The following is a 15,646-nucleotide window of genomic DNA, read 5'->3' on the forward strand; positions in this document are numbered from 1 at the left end:
GAGAGAGGTTGAGGCTAGTCTGTTAGAGCTCTTGGTTATTTTCCCTGCCCTCCACCTACCCTGCCAGAGGCTAGGAAGGAGGTTGGTGGGGTAGGGGTTTCCTCAGTTTGTAGAGCCTCTTATCTTCAGTCTTTCCTGAAGTGGCAGGGGCATCTACTCATTGAATGTGATAGTTCTCTGTTGTGGGATTTATTGGGTGAGCATTTGACCTCAGGGAGCATCTTTGGCAGGCTCTGCTGTATGTGTATACACATGTGCATTTCTACACTGGTGTCTCTGTGTGTCCAGAAAAAGGAAAGAAGTAGGGTGTGTATGGGGACGGTAATGTTCATGTTGGCCTCTGTGGCCCTAGGGAGAGATACAGCCCCTGATATCTATAATCTCTGCCCACTCCCATGCCTTTCCTGAGTTCTAGCTGATTCCTGCTTGTGCTGGTGTGGAAACTGAGGCACACAAGATCAGGTCCTGCCCCAGGGAGTAAGGCGAGTAAGATGGTGGCTAGATTGGGGTGAGGGTGGTAATATCAGCTGGGGCCAGCAGTTACCCTTTGAGAGCCTGGCCTCCCCTTCACCCCGCTAAACGTGTGATCCCAGGCCAGCTTTGCCACATTTCTGTGTCTCCTGGGTAAAGTAAGAGTGTTTTTGTAAGGGTAGAATGAGTTGGAGTGTGAAAAGTCTTTGGTATGGGACCAATTGTAGTATTTTACTGAGGATTTCTGAGCCCAGTTGGAGATGGGAACAGAGGCAGAATGGTGGGGGACCCCCTTCCAGCTGGCCTTTGGGAAGGGAGAACAGGTGCAGATTGCCCACAAGTGCAGCGTCAGCAGGAGAAGTTTCAGTTTCTATCAAAACAAGTTCTCTGAATTCCCCTACCTCTGCAGGTCATCCCCCCAACCTCAGACCCCTCCACAGGGAAGTCATGCCTTGCCCCCAGCCCTGTGTGCCAGCCTTCTGGGAAGAGGAGGGCTTTCTGGAGGACAGAGGTGGAGCTAGGAAAGTCAGAAAAACGAATTTTTTTTTTTTTTTGAGACAGTTTCGCTCTTGTTGCCTAGGCTGTAGTGCAGTGGTGTGATCTTGGCTTATTGCAACCTCCACCTCCCGGGTTCAAGTGATTCTTCAGCCTCAGCCTCCCAAATAGCTGGGATTACAGGCGTCTGCCACCACGCCTGGCTAATTTTTTGTATTTTTAGTAGAGATGGGATTTCACCATGTTGTCTAGGCTGGTCTCAAACTCCTGACCTCAGGTGATCCACCTGCCTTGGCCTCCCAAATTGCTGGGATTACAGGTGTGAGCCTCCACACCTGGCCAAAAATGAATTCTTGTTGACTACTTCCTATGTGTTTAGCTCTGTGCTTAGATGCTTTTCCTGCCTTATGTTATTGGAGAAATCCTATTCTCCCTTGTTGGGGTCCTACTATTGCTGTTTTCCTTGATTTGGAGATGTATATTTTCTTCCACATTAATGATTCCACACTTAGGATATACCTTATAATCAGTGTGATATATTTCCCCACCAAAAGCTGTGATTAGGTACATGTTATACCGTATCACCTATCAGTGGTGTCGTAGGATTGAGGAGAGAAGGTGGTATTTTACATTTTACAGATAAGGAAAGAAGTGTCATAACTTGTCCATAGTTTAGGACCCTGTTTTATGAAGCCTGTATTGTTAACTTGATATTAATTTAACTGCTGAAGTTTTGTTAGAACTAAGGGCCTAGAGGTAGACTTGTGGACCTTTGGTTTCACTAAAGGTAGAGAGCCAGGAGAGGACATGCATCCTAGGTCTGCATTTGGGGCTTTCCTCTGACTGAGCAATTGCAACAGAAATGAGGAAGGGCTTCATAAGTGGTTATGGCAACATTCTGGCTGACTTGTGGGTAACTAGCAATATGAAGGAATCATTGTCGTCATGACAAATGATGTTCTTGTTTCTTGACCACCTACTGTGCCTTAGGTGCTTGGCAAACCTCCTGTGTAGTTTTGACAACACCCAGCAAATGGAAGAGGAGTTACTGTCTCTACCTTATGCACGAGGACATTTCAGCTTAGAGAGGTTAAAGGCTTTATCCATTGCCACACAGCTAGGAGGCAGCAGAGCCTTTCTGCCAGGCCAAAGGGGTCAGTAGCAGAGAAATGGGACCCTCAGGGGGTTTTCCCCCAGATCCCTTCCCTGTTCCATGGTCTCCTCTCTTTCCCCCATTTTCCTGCATCTGGCATCTAGCTCTTGAAGATAGAACTCCCAGGCCTGGAAATGACAATTGACCTTTCCATAGGAGATGGGCTTTCTCCATCACCTCAGCCTATCTCTCTGAGCCTGGCCAACCAACCCCTATTTAACCCCTTCACGCTCATCTTTGTTCCTGTTTACTGCAGCTGCCAACAGCACCGCCTCCCAGTACCCCAAGCTCAGCCTACAGAAATAGCTCCTCAAGCAGCTCACTGTGCGGGCTTTGTGGTCCTGGCTTCTAAGAAAGGCAGCAGCAGGGGGCCCCCAGCCTGTGCGCAGGACATGTGACTTGCTGGAAATGCCGCTGGGGAGGGCGGGGGAGAGTGTGGCCGCAGAACCCACATCCTTGTTTACATTGGTGAAGGGGCTACCCCCTTCCCGCCTTCACAACCTCCACACCCCCTTACCCTTCAGGTCTCTTCACCTCCAAGAGGACAGGAGGCAAACATGGGCCCTATTTTCTATCTCAGAGTAGCCTTTCTCACAGAGCCCTCCAGAGTAGGAAGGGGAAGGCAGGGAAGGCGTTCTTCTGACAGTTCTTCAGAGAGGTAGACTGACAGGGAAGAACTCGGGAGTGTTCCTGTGTGACCTGACCCTAGCCCAGTGCCCTAGGGAGATCCCATCAGAGCAGTGGTCCTCTGGGGAAACAAAGGGAAATTCCCTAAACCAGTGGAAATCAGACTTGCATGATCTTCAGGCCCACTTTAATTTCACAGGGAGAAGAGCTCTCTGGCTTACCCAGCCTATCCATTTGCTCAATAAACTTTTCCTGATTTCCTTTGCTGTATCGGGCCCTGAGCTGGGGGTGGACTTTGGTGTGAACTGCCCTTTGCCTTCAGTGGGAGCCCAGTGCAGTCGGGCAGAAGTCTATGCACACCTTTGATAAATCTGGTGATAGAGGTGTCCTGGGTAGTGGGGAACTGTATTAAAGAACATGTTGGGCCAGGCGCGGTGGCTCACACCTGTAATCCAGGCATTTTGGGAGTCTGAGGCGAGAGGATCGCTTGAGCCCAGGAGGTCAAGGCTGCAGTGAACAATGATCGCGCCACTGCACTCCAGCCTGGGCGATAGAGCGAGACCTTGTCTCAAATAAATAAATAAATAAAGAACACATTGGTGTTTGAGAAGTAGGCAGCTGACGAGGATGGAAGGAGCGTCCTGAAGAGAAGGAACGGCATGTGTGAAGATCCTCAAGCGAAGCAGAGGGAGTGTGTTTCCTTCTCGCCTTAGTTTGACCAAATCTCACGACGCCTGGACTATTCGGGCCACAGGCTGCCCATCCTGAGTTAAGCTAAAGTTAGTTGCATGTGTGTCTTATCTCTTTTACTAGACTGTGTGCTCCCCGAAGGTAGGGGCAGGATTTTACTCACCTCTGTCACCTTCACAGTACCCCACATTCAGGCCTCCCTATGGAGGAAGGAATTCCGATTTACTGTGTGGCTACTCTGTCCCAAGCCCAGTGGTAGTTATTTTATACCCATTATCTCATTTAATCCCCACCATTAAGGCCTGCCATGTGGTTATCCCTCTTTTTTTTTTTTTTTTTTTGGAGACAGAGTCTCACTCTGTTGCCCAGGCTGGAGTGCAGTGGCATAGTCTCAGCTCACTGCAACCTCTGCCTCCGGGGTCAAGCGATTCTCCCAAGTAGCTGGGATTACAGGCGCCTGCCACCATGCCCGGCTAATTTTTGTATTTTTGGTAGAGACGGGATTTCACTATGTTGGCCAGGCTGGTCTTGAACTCCTGACCTCAAGTGATCTGCCTGCCTCGGCCTCCCAAAGTGCTCGGATTACAGGCGTGAGCCACCATGCCTGGCCTGTTATCCCTCTTGTTCCTATTTTACAGATGAGATATATGAAGCTCAGAACACTTGGGTCACTTGCCTCTGGTCACTCAGCTCTCTAGTATCTGGCAGAACTGGGCTTGGAGGCCCCCCCCCCTTTTTTTTTTCTGTTTTTCTTTTTTTGTCTTTGTTCCTTTTTTTTTTCAACCTACAAAGGCTGTGTTGGCTCATGGGAGTCAGGAAAACTGAATTCAGAGTTGTCTCTGTCACAGACTGACTCTTTGTGATCTTGGACAAACCACAAACTCCTCCTGAACCTCAGTTTCCTCATGTGGAAAGTGAAGAGGTGGTATGGGAATCAATAGCTTTTGAGGCCAACCTATGGAACTTAGAATGTTGTTGATTTCTTCGAGTGGCCACGTGTACCCTAGATAAAGTCATCTGCCCAAGAGGCTTGTGGCTGTGTTCCTCTCACCTGCACTCTCTTGTTCTTCAAGTCTGGCCCTGCCTGCCTTATTTTTCCATGACCCCGTTCTAGCCTACAAGGGCAAGAACTCTCCAGGCCTTGGGGTAGAAAAGGGAATTTCCCTGGTCCCCCAGCTCCTCCTCCCCAAAGGATGTTCTGTGATTCAGAGCTCTTCTCTGGCATCTCTGACCTAGCCGCTGCTTTCTTCTGCCCCCACAGCTGACCAGGTGTATGGAGACCAGGACATGCATGAGGTTGTGCGAAAGCATTGCATGGACTATCTGGTGAGAAAATGGGGGAGGCCTTTTGGGGAGGGGCAGGGTGGGAGGATTTCTTCTCCACACAGACCTTAACCTTCCAATCTATTCTGTAGATGAAGAATGCCGACTACTTCTCCAACTATGTCACAGAGGACTTTACCACCTACATTAACCGGAAGCGAAAAAACAATTGCCATGGCAACCACATTGAGATGCAGGCCATGGCAGAGATGTACAACCGTCCTGTGGAGGTGTACCAGTACAGCACAGGTACTTCTGCAGTGGGTAGGTGAGGGACTGATGGCACCTCGTTCGAGCCTGCCCTACCTGGCCTGCTGTGGATGCTCCCTCCTTCTCTTTCTCTGCAGAACCCATCAACACATTCCATGGGATACATCAAAACGAGGACGAACCCATTCGTGTCAGCTACCATCGGAATATCCACTATAATTCAGTGGTGAATCCTAACAAGGCCACCATTGGTGTGGGGCTGGGCCTGCCATCATTCAAACCAGGGGTGAGTAGGTCCCTATGCCCAGAATGGCTGCTGGATATAGAGGTCAGAAACCTCTGTTGGAGTCTGTTTTGCCCCTAACTCACAAAACTATCCTGTCTCCTCTCTGGGTCTCCCCTGAGGTCTCACCCTTATAAAAAAAAAATATAGGGAGTTACTCAAGGTGATCTCTCAGGGCTTGTTCTTTGGTCTTGATTTGCCCATCTGAGTTGGCTCACCTATCTTTTGTGCCCATTGAGGTCTGGCATTTTAGGATATGGAGTCCTATTTGGGAGCAGTGAGCCAGGGTCTGCTCTAGGCATCTTGGCATGTATCTTTCTCCCAGGATCATAGTGGTTACAGACAGCCATGGTCACAGAGACATGGGGTACAGGCCTGGCCCCACCACTCACTGGCTGTGTAATCTAGGCAGATTCTATTAAGTATTCCAGGCTGGCAGCTTGGCTGATACAGAAAGCACCTCCCACTGGGCCTGGGGCCTAGTAGGTGTTCAGAAGGTGGCAGTGCATTTTCCCAGCACACACTGATAGATTCTCATTTCTTTCTCTCTCTCCCCTCTCCCCTCTCTGTCATAGTCATCTGCTGAGGATTTTGGTATCTTCTATTCAGGTTTCACTTCTACAAACACAAAGTACTCCTGCTTCATTTTCGGAAACACATACCCTAACACCAACACACCCTCCAACATAGTTCTTTTTTGTTTTGTTTTTAAATAAACTTAATTTTAGAGCAGCTTTAGATTTACAGAATTACTGCAAAGTGGCTGGGCCCGGTGGCTCACGCCTGTAATCCCAGCAGTTTGGGAGGCCGAGGCCGGTAGGTCACCTGAGGTCAGGGGTTCAAGACCAGCCTGGCTCACATGGTGAAACCCTGTCTCTACTAAAAATATAAAAATTAGCTGGGCATGGCAGCGGGTGCCTGTAATCCCAGCTACTCAGGAGGCTGAGGCAGGAGAATCGCTTGAACCTGGGAGGCGGAGGTTGCAGTGATCTGAGATTGTGCCACTGTACTCCAGCTTGGGCGACAGAATGAGACTCTCTCAAAAAAAAAAAAGTTGCAAAGATATTACAGAGTTCCCATGTGCCTCACTATGATTAATGTATTAACATAGTACATTTGTCATAGTTAATGAGCTAATATCGATATATTATTAACTAAAGACCATACTTGACTCAGATTACCTCAGTTTTTCCCTAATGACCTTTATCTGTTCCAGGATCCCATCCAGGATGCCATATTATATTTAGTTGTTGTGTCCCCTTTATCTCCTCTTGGCTGTGACAGTTTCTCAGAATTTTTTTGTTTTTGTTTTCAATCTGTTTACTGACTCTCGTTTTGCCTTTTCTAGAATGTCATATAATTGGAAATGTACAGTATGTAGCTTTTTCAGACTGGCTTTTTTCACTTAACACTATGCATTTAAGATTCATCTGTGACTTGTCCTGGTTTAATGGCTCATTTTTTTTTTTTGGTGGGCGGGTGGGGAGACAAGGTCTCACTCTGTCACCCAGGCTGGAGTGCAGTGGGGCAATCTAGGCTCACTGTAGCTAGCCTCCACTTCCCAGGCTCAAGCAAGCCTCTCACCTTAGCCTCCCGAGTAGCTGGGAGACTACAGGCACTCGCCACCATGCTTGGCCAGTGTTTTAAAAAAATTTTTTGTAAAAAAAAATGAAAAAAAATTTTTTTGTAGAGACAAGATCTCAGTATATTGCCGAGGCTGGTCTTGAACTCTTGGGCTTAAGTGATCCTCCCGCCTCGGCCTCCCAAAGTGCTGGAATTACAGGCATGAGCCACTGCACCCAGCTTCCTCTTTTTCTTCAAAAATGTCAGTGTTTTGGCCAGGCGCAGTGGCTCACTCCTGTAATCCCAACACTTTGGGAGGCTGAGGTGGGAGGATCACCTGAGGTCAGGAGTTTGAGACCAGCCTGGCAAACATGGTGAAACCCTGTTTCTACTAAAAATACAAAAAAGAATTAGCAGGGCATGGTGGCACACGCCTATAATCTGAGCTACTTGGGAGGCTGAGGCAGGAGAATTACTTGAACCTAGGAGGCAGAGGTTGCAGTGAGCTGAGATTTCACGAACCCTGCACTCCAGCCTGGGCGACAGCGAGACTCTGTCTGAAAGAAAAAATAAAATGAATGTTTTAAGTTTTTGTATTTAATAGACTTAATTGTTTAGAGCAGTTTTAGAATTACAGAACAATTGAGGAGATAATACAGAATTCCCACATATCCTCCTCTTCCCAAACACAGTTCTACTATTATTATTATTATTACCTTTTTTTTGAGACGAAGTTTCGCTCTTGTCACTCAGACTGGAGTGCAATGGCGCAATCTTGGCTCATTGTAACCTCTGCCTCCCAGATTCAAGCGATTCTCTTGCCTCAGCCTCCCAAGTAGCTGGGATTACAGGCATCTGCCACCACACCCAGCTAATTTTTGTATTTTTAGTAGAGACAGGGTTTCACCATGTTGAAGGCTGGTCTCGAACTCTTGACCTCAGGTGATCCACCCGTCTCAGCCTCCCAAAATGCTGGGATTACAGGCGTGAGCCACCGCATCCAGTTCTGGTATTATTAACAGCTCAGATGATTATGGTACATTTGTTACGATGTGCGAACCAATGTTAATACTTTTTTTTTTTAAAGACAGAGTTTTGCTCTGTTGCCCAGGCTGGAGTGCAGTGACATGATCTCGGCTCACTGCAACCTCCGCCTTCTGGGTTCAAGCAGTTCTTCTGCCTTAGCCTCCTGAGTAGCTGGGATTACAGGTGCCCACCACCACACCTGGCTAATTTTTCTGTTTTTAGTAGAGACAGGGTTTCACCACATTGGCCAGGCTGGTCTGGAACTCCTGACCTCAGGTGATCCAACCATCTCAGCCTTCCGAAGTGCTGGGATTACAGGCGTGAGCCACTGTGCCCAGCCTAATACGTTACTATTAAACGAAGTCTGCATGCCTCCTTAGGCCCCTTTATCTTTGACAGTTTCAGTTTTGTTTTGATGACCTTGATGGTTTTTTAAGGAGTACTGATCAAATATTTTGTAGGAAACATCTCTTTTGAACTTTTTCTCATGTTTAAACTAGGGTTGTGGGACTTAGGGAAGAAGATCACAGAGGTAAAGTGCCATTCTCATTACATCATTTCAAGGGTGTATACAATGAGTGTCATTTATGCCCGTTGGTGTTACCCTTGATCAGCTGGCAGAAGTAGTGTTTGTTAGATTTCTCCACTTAAGGTTACTCTTTCCCACCTTTTCCATACTGTACTGTGTGGAAGGAAGTCACTCTGTGCAGCCCACACCTAAGAAATGGTTATGCCCCATCCCCTTAAGGGTAGAGTATCTGCATAGATTATTTGGAATTCTTCAAGGAGGATCTGTCTCTCATCCTTAACTCATCCTTAATTTATTAATTTTTCCTGTTATTTATTCATCTCAATACGGTCTTTTTTTTTTTTTTTTTTTTTTTTTTTTTTTTTGTGAGACGGAGTTTCTCTCTTGTTGCCCAGGCTGGAGTGCAAGGGCACAATCTCTGCTCACTGCATCCTCTGCCTCCCAAGCAGCTGGGATTATAGGCATGCGCCGCCATGCCCAGCTAATTTTTTGTTTTTTTAAGACAGAGTCTTGCTCTGTCACCAGGCTGAAGTGCAGTGGCACTATCTCGGCTCACTGCAACCTCCACTCCCTGGTTCAAGCGATTCTCCTGTCTCAGCCTCCCGAGTAGCTGGGATTACAGGCATGCGCCACCACACCCAGTTAATTTTTGTATTGTTTAATAGAGATGGGGTTTCACCATGTTGGTTAGGCTGAAGCATTGAACTCCTGACCTCAGGTGTTCCACCCTCCTCGGTCTCCCAAAGTGCAGGGATTATAGGTGTGAGCCACTGCGCCCGGCTGAAACAGCCATTTCTCTAAAGAGCCCTGGAACGTATTGGAGAATGTTAACAGAAGCCAAGACCTAGGTGTTGAATGTGCTCTTCGATATCAGGTTGTCCATGCTTCTAGGCCCTCTCAGACGATAGAACAAGGAGCTACATGTGTGTATAGTGGCCTGTGTACACATATCTATAAATATTTCTACGTGTAACCATGTTTATTTATATTAAACATGAATCCTTACTGATGTCTCCAACTCAGATCCATTATCACATGCTTCATTCTAGCCTTCTCCCCTTGTTCATCTGCAAATTCCCACTCCAACAGTAGATATGCTATCAGATGTATATGCAGTGGCTCCTACCACCCGTTTATGTAACTGCTCACTTCCATATACACATGTAGCAGAATCAGACTTGTTCACCTGTACTCCCGTGGGAAACAACTGTATCACTACAGCACAATGCTACATACAGTTCTTTTTTGCTTTTGGTGTTACAGACTCCATTCATTTTGAAAGTGACCTATTTGTACCCCCACCCCCTTCAAATGAGGTTGTTTCTTTTTTTTTTTTTGAGATGGAGTCTCGCTCTGTCACCCAGGCTGGAGTGCAGTGGCGTGATCTCCGCTCACAGCAAGCTCTGCCTCCCGGGTTCACACCATTCTCCTGCCTCAGCCTCCCGAGTAGCTGGGACTGCAGGCGCCCACCACCACACCTGGCTAATTTTTTGTATTTTTAGTAGAGACGGGGTTTCACTGTGTTAGGCAGGATGGTCTCAGTCTACTGACCTTGTGATCCACCCGCCTCAGCCTCCCAAAGTGCTGGGATTTCAGGCGTGGGCCACCGTGCCCGGCCAAGCTTGTTTCATATGTTTGTAATACATTTATATTATTTTGTCACATTTTTGCATTCTATGCTGGGATCTCAGATTTCCTAATTATTTATTTATTTATTTTTGAGACAGAGTCTCACTCTGTCGCCCAGGCTGGAGTGCAGTGGTACAATGATCTCAGCTCACTGCAACCTCTACCTCCTGGGTTAAAGCAATTCTCATGCCTCAGCCTCCCGAGTAGCTGGAATTACAGGCATGCACTACCACGCCTGGCTAATGTTTGTATTTTTAGTAGAGACGGAGTTTCACCATGTTGCTCAGGCTGGTCTCGAACTCCTGACCTCAGGTGATATGCCCGCCTCGGCCTCCCAAAGTGCTGGGATTACAGGCGTGAGCCACTGCACCGGCCATAGATCTTCTAATTTTTATTTTATTTATTTATTTATTTATTTATTTTATTTTATGTTTGAGACAGAGTCTTGCTTTGTCACCCAGGCTGGAGTACAGTGGTGCGATCTTGGCTCACTGCAACCTCAGCCTTCCTGGTTCAAGCAGTTCTCCTGCCTCGGCCTCCCGAGTAGCTGGGATTACAGGCACATGCCACCATGCCCGGCTAATTTTTGTATTTTTAGTAGAGACAGGGTTTCACCATATTGGCCAGGCTGGTCTCAAACTCCTGACCTCAGGTGATCCACCCGCCTTGGCCTCCCAAAGTGCTGGGATTACAGGCATGAGCCACTGTGCCCAACCTTCCTAATTTTCTTTTAAATAGCATATATTAAGGTCCACTCTTTGTGTTATACATTCTGTGGGTTTTGACAAATATATAATGTCATGTATCTACCATTACAGTATTATTCAGAATAGTTTGACCACCCTTAAAATTCCTCATATTCCATATGTATGCTTACCCCTCCCTTCCTCCGTCTTCCTGCAAACACTAATCTATTATCTTTGTGGGTTTGCCTTTTTCAGAACGTCATATAATTGTAATAATACAGTATGTAGCCTTATGTAGCCTTTTCAAACTGCTTTTTTTTTTTTTTTTTAAGACTGTACCACTGTTGCCCAGGCTGGAGTGCAGTGGCGCAATATCACTGCAGCCTTGACCTTCTGGGTTTAAGCAATCCTCCCACCTCAGCCTCCCGAGTAGCTGGTACCACAGGTACACACCACCACGCCTGGCTAACTTTTAAAAATATTTTTATTTTGTAGAGACAGGGTCTCACTGTGTTGCTCAGGCCGATCTCAAATTCCTGAGGACAAGTGGTCCTCCAGCCTTGGCCTCTCAAAGTGCTGGTATTGCAGGGCTGAGCATCCTGCAGCCAAATTGCTTTTTTGGCCCTGAAATTAAAATGGTCAATGTGACAGACTGCTTCTTATCACTTAGCATTATGCATTAAGGTTTCTCCATGTTCTTTCATGGCTTGTTAGCTGGTTTCTTTCTTATCACTTAATGTTCCTTTTATGGAGGTACCAGTTTAATTATTCACCTATTAAAAGACATTCTTGGTTGCTTCCAGTTTTTGATGATTATGAATAAAGCTTCTGTAACGTGCATGCAGGTTTTTTTATGGACATAAGTTTTTAGATCAGTTGTATACATACCTGGGAGCAAGATTGCTGGATTGCATTGTAAGATTATGTTTTGATTTTTGAGGAACTGAGAAACTGTCTTCCAAAGTGGCTGTATTATTTGCATGCCCAGCATAACGATTTGGAAGTTCCTGTTGCTCAGCATTACCAGCAATTGATACTATCATTGTGTTGGATTTTAGCCATTCTCTTAGGTGTATAGTGGTATCTCATTATTTTAACTTGCAATTGCCTGTTGGCAAATGCTGTTGAGCATCTTTTCATATGCTTATTTGCCATCTGTATATCTTCTTTGGTGAATTGTGTTTGTGACTTCCTGGCATACAATTCCTAAAATCCTTAGAATCTCCAAAGTGATGCCTTTTTGTATGCTAAAGAGGTGACTGATGGCTGGCAGCCTCTAGGTAGCTTCAGGATGGGGGCTGGTGACCTGAAAGACCAAGGCAGGATTAGAGGTTTGAGACTTTAAGCCCATCCCCCAGCCTTTGGAGAGGGGAGAGAGGCTGAAGATTAGGTTGATCACCAATGTCCAATGGCTTAATCAATAATGCCTACATAATGAAGCTTCCAAAGAATCCCGAAAGGATTGGGTTCTGGGAGCTTCTGGGTAGCTGAATACATGGAAGTTTCTAGAGGGTCGCACCCCAGGGAGGGCATGGAGGCTCTACATCCCTTCCCCCATATGTTACTCTGTGCATCTCATCTGTATCCTTTGTAATTTTCTCTATAATAAACTGGCAGACGTGTTTCCTGGGTTTTGTGAGCTGCTCTAAGCAAGTTAATTGAACCCCCCAAAAAGTATTGTAGGAATCCCAATTTATAGCCGGTCAGTCAGAAATTCTGGAGGCCCAGACATTCGATTGGTGTTCGAAGGGGAGTGGGGGTAGTCTTGTGAGACTGAGCCCTCAACCTGTGGGATCCCAGACTGTCTCTAGGTATTGAATTGCATTGGAGGAGGGACACCAGGTGTCCGCTGCTAGCTGCTTGCTGTGTGGGAAAACACCCTCCCCCCAGCCCCGCACATTTGGTCACAGAAGTCTCCTGTGTTGATTGTTGTTGAGTGAGCGAGTAGAAAAAACACTTGGAGTGTGTTTAACACTGCCAGAGTGGTTAGATTTTTTAACTTTTTTTTAAATTAGCTTATTCTAACATAGTTTTACGTTTTTTTTTTTTTAACTATTCAGAGTAAAAAATTACATTTTATCTGAATGTAAGGTCTGCAGGAAAAAGAAAAGAATACATTTTACATGATTACTTAACATATATGCATTTGTGTGTGATGTATATATGCGCATTAAAATAATGTTAACTAAAGCTTCATGAAACAATATTTGCACTTATTCCCTGGGATATACTCTGATATTTTCTATTTTTAAAAAATACTGTTGGATCTCATAGCTGGAAAAACAGTACTCTGATGTAGTGTCCTGTAACTCATAGCACCCCACACCATCCATGTTGATAACTGCCCCCTTATTCCCTCACACACCCACTGCTTCCCCTAACCCCTCACATGCTTAAATACTCCCACCCTGTGCTCATATAGCTAATTTTTCTATGTGTCTCATCTGCTCATGTGTGAGAAAGGCCTCAACATTATGAAACAGTCATCACTGGATGGGGCTTCTTTAAATTAAGGCCCAGAGCCAGGCGCGGTGACTCACGCATATAATCCCAGCGCTTTGGGAGGCCGAGGCGGGTGGATCACCTGAGGTCAGAAGTTTAAGACCAGCCTGGCCAACATGGTGAAACCCCGTCTCTACTAAAAATACAAAAAAATTAGCCATGGGTGGTGGTGCTCACCTGTAATCCTAGCTACTTGGGAGGCTGAGGCTGGAGAATCACTTGAACCTGGGAGGCGGAGGTTGCAGTGAGCCGAGATCATGCCACTGCACTCCAGTCTGGGTGACAGAGCGAGACTTCGTCTCAAAAAAAAAATCAAAAGCCCAGGTTGGAAGACACCTGACTGCCCCAGTCTCAGTGCCTCAGTTGAGGTGGTTTGGGGGTTGGAGTCAGGTCTTCCAAGCATAGGAGTTTGGAATGACAGGTTCCATATCCCAAGCCTGCTTTCCCCTGGTCCCCAATCATGACGTAGTCTGCGGAGGGTTGCTCTGTGGGAGTACCTGCTTTCCTGTCTCCTTTTTTTCTGGTGCCCTGGGGCCTACCTCGCTGAGCCTGTTCTGGCTCTTGGGCAGGTTCAGTGTGTTATTGCACATCCCTATTCCTCTCCCTCCTTGCAGTTTGCAGAGCAGTCTCTGATGAAGAATGCCATAAAAACATCGGAGGAGTCATGGATCGAACAGCAGATGCTAGAAGACAAGAAACGGGCCACGGACTGGGAGGCCACAAATGAGGCCATTGAGGAGCAGGTGGCTCGGGAATCCTACCTGCAGTGGTTGCGGGATCAGGAGAAACAGGCCCGCCAGGTCCGCGGCCCCAGCCAGGTGGGTTATGGACTCTGTCACAGGCTTGGCCAAGAATCCATTACTTCTCATGATTTGCCCTCAAGTGAGCAGAAAAAAATTAAGCAGTTTTGACATCTGGGAGGGAAGGGAGCATCCAGCACCATCTAACTCATCTTGGTCTTAGTTTTGGCATTATACCTTGGAACTTTAAATACCTGTGCAGAACAGGCACTTAAGGAGTGAGAGGAGGGCAGCCATGCTGCTGGTGACACTAGGGAATAATGGATAGCTTCAGAGACACAAGCTTTCGTTGACTGCCCTTGTGTGCCAGGTCTCTACTGAGAATGTAACATCAGATCTGGACTGCTCTGCCCTCAGCGATCTCATTTGTTGGGGGTGACAACTCATTGGTGGGGTCCTTGACCCTGGCTGGGAGATCAGTGGAGGTGGGGGCTCTGGTTAGTCTTCACAGAGGAAGGCTGAACTGTTAGGGAATCGGGGAGGGGCAGGGCAGACAAGTATCTGAGGAATTGTAAAATCACAAGGAGTTTGGAGTGATTGTAGATGTTGGCTGGCAGGAGCTGAGTTTTATTCCACAAATACTGCCAGTCTGTGCCAGGCCCTGTTTTCAGTATATGGTGATACATAGGTGAGCCGAGCAGACCAAGATCCCCGTCCTTGTGATGCTCACAGTTTTGCAGAGTGAAACAAAATAAACAATAAACATAATGAATAAACTAGTTGGGAAATGCTGTGGATGGGTGAGATTTGAGCCTTGAAGAAGGTGAGAGTTAGATGAGTGCACATGGAGGGGAGGGCAGCAGGCCCACACACCTGGTGTGACTCAGGAACAGCCCAGAGGGAGGCCAGTGCATCCGAACAGAATGTAGAAGTAGATGAAGTCAGAGAGGTTGTGGGTCCGATTGGGTAGGGGCTTGTGGGCTGTGGCGAGGACTTTGACTTTTACTCTGAGCGAGGCAGAAACCATGGGAGGATTGTGAGCAGAGGACAGACAGGATGTGGTTGGGGATTTAACAAGATTGCCTTGCCTGCTAGTCATCCAGTGGAGTCTCGTGAGTGAGGGCAGAAGCAGGGGCCAGTGAGGAGAAGGCTTTTGCAGCAGGCCAGGTGACTGGTGGCCGCTGCTGGCAGTAGAGGTGGTGAGAAGGGGTTGGATTTGGGATCTATTTTCAAGATAGAGGTAACAGGGTTTCCTGTCAGATTGACTGTAGGGGTGTGAGAGAAAGGGTAAGGAGCTCCACCTCTGTCCTGTGAGGAGCCTTGTGGTCCACTGTGTGAGTTGGGATGATGTTGACCTATGTAGAAGCTGTATCATAGCCAAGGTCCTGGGAAGGGAGCCAGCATTCAGGGATGGGTCACAGGAAGGTCATGGTTGCTGGTGGTCCTTAACGCATTTTCCTTCCCCACTGCAGCCCCGGAAAGCCAGCGCCACATGCAGTTCGGCCACAGCAGCAGCCTCCAGTGGCCTGGAGGAGTGGACTAGCCGGTCCCCACGGCAGCGGAGTTCAGCCTCATCACCTGAGCATCCTGAGCTGCATGCTGAATTGGGCATCAAGCCCCCTTCCCCAGGCACTGTTTTAGCTCTTGCCAAACCTCCTTCGCCCTGTGCGCCAGGTCAGTGACTTGCCCACAGGGAATGTGCTGGGAGTTAGGAGGCAC

General features: G+C 47.3%; 1 protein-coding gene across 6 annotated transcripts in view; it reads left to right on the top strand.

Annotated features, from left to right (window-relative positions):
• The window catches only part of LOC105493915 (OTU deubiquitinase 5), a 35,408-nt gene that overhangs the window by 18,171 nt on the left and 1,591 nt on the right, over nucleotides 1-15,646 (top strand). For 3 of the 6 annotated variants that reach the window (XM_071088497.1, XM_071088499.1, XM_071088498.1), the window contains exons 3-7: nucleotides 4,698-4,762; nucleotides 4,852-5,023; nucleotides 5,107-5,255; nucleotides 13,802-14,005; nucleotides 15,400-15,601. In XM_071088497.1, the coding sequence (XP_070944598.1) occupies nucleotides 4,698-4,762; nucleotides 4,852-5,023; nucleotides 5,107-5,255; nucleotides 13,802-14,005; nucleotides 15,400-15,601 (792 nt within the window). The remainder of the gene's footprint in view (nucleotides 1-4,697; nucleotides 4,763-4,851; nucleotides 5,024-5,106; nucleotides 5,256-13,801; nucleotides 14,006-15,399; nucleotides 15,602-15,646) is intronic. The other 3 variants (XM_071088500.1, XM_071088501.1, XM_071088502.1) reach the window with 1 other exon arrangement.

The sequence above is a fragment of the Macaca nemestrina genome, chromosome X (genome assembly GCF_043159975.1).
Source record: "Macaca nemestrina isolate mMacNem1 chromosome X, mMacNem.hap1, whole genome shotgun sequence".
Classification (NCBI taxonomy): Eukaryota; Metazoa; Chordata; class Mammalia; order Primates; family Cercopithecidae; genus Macaca; species Macaca nemestrina.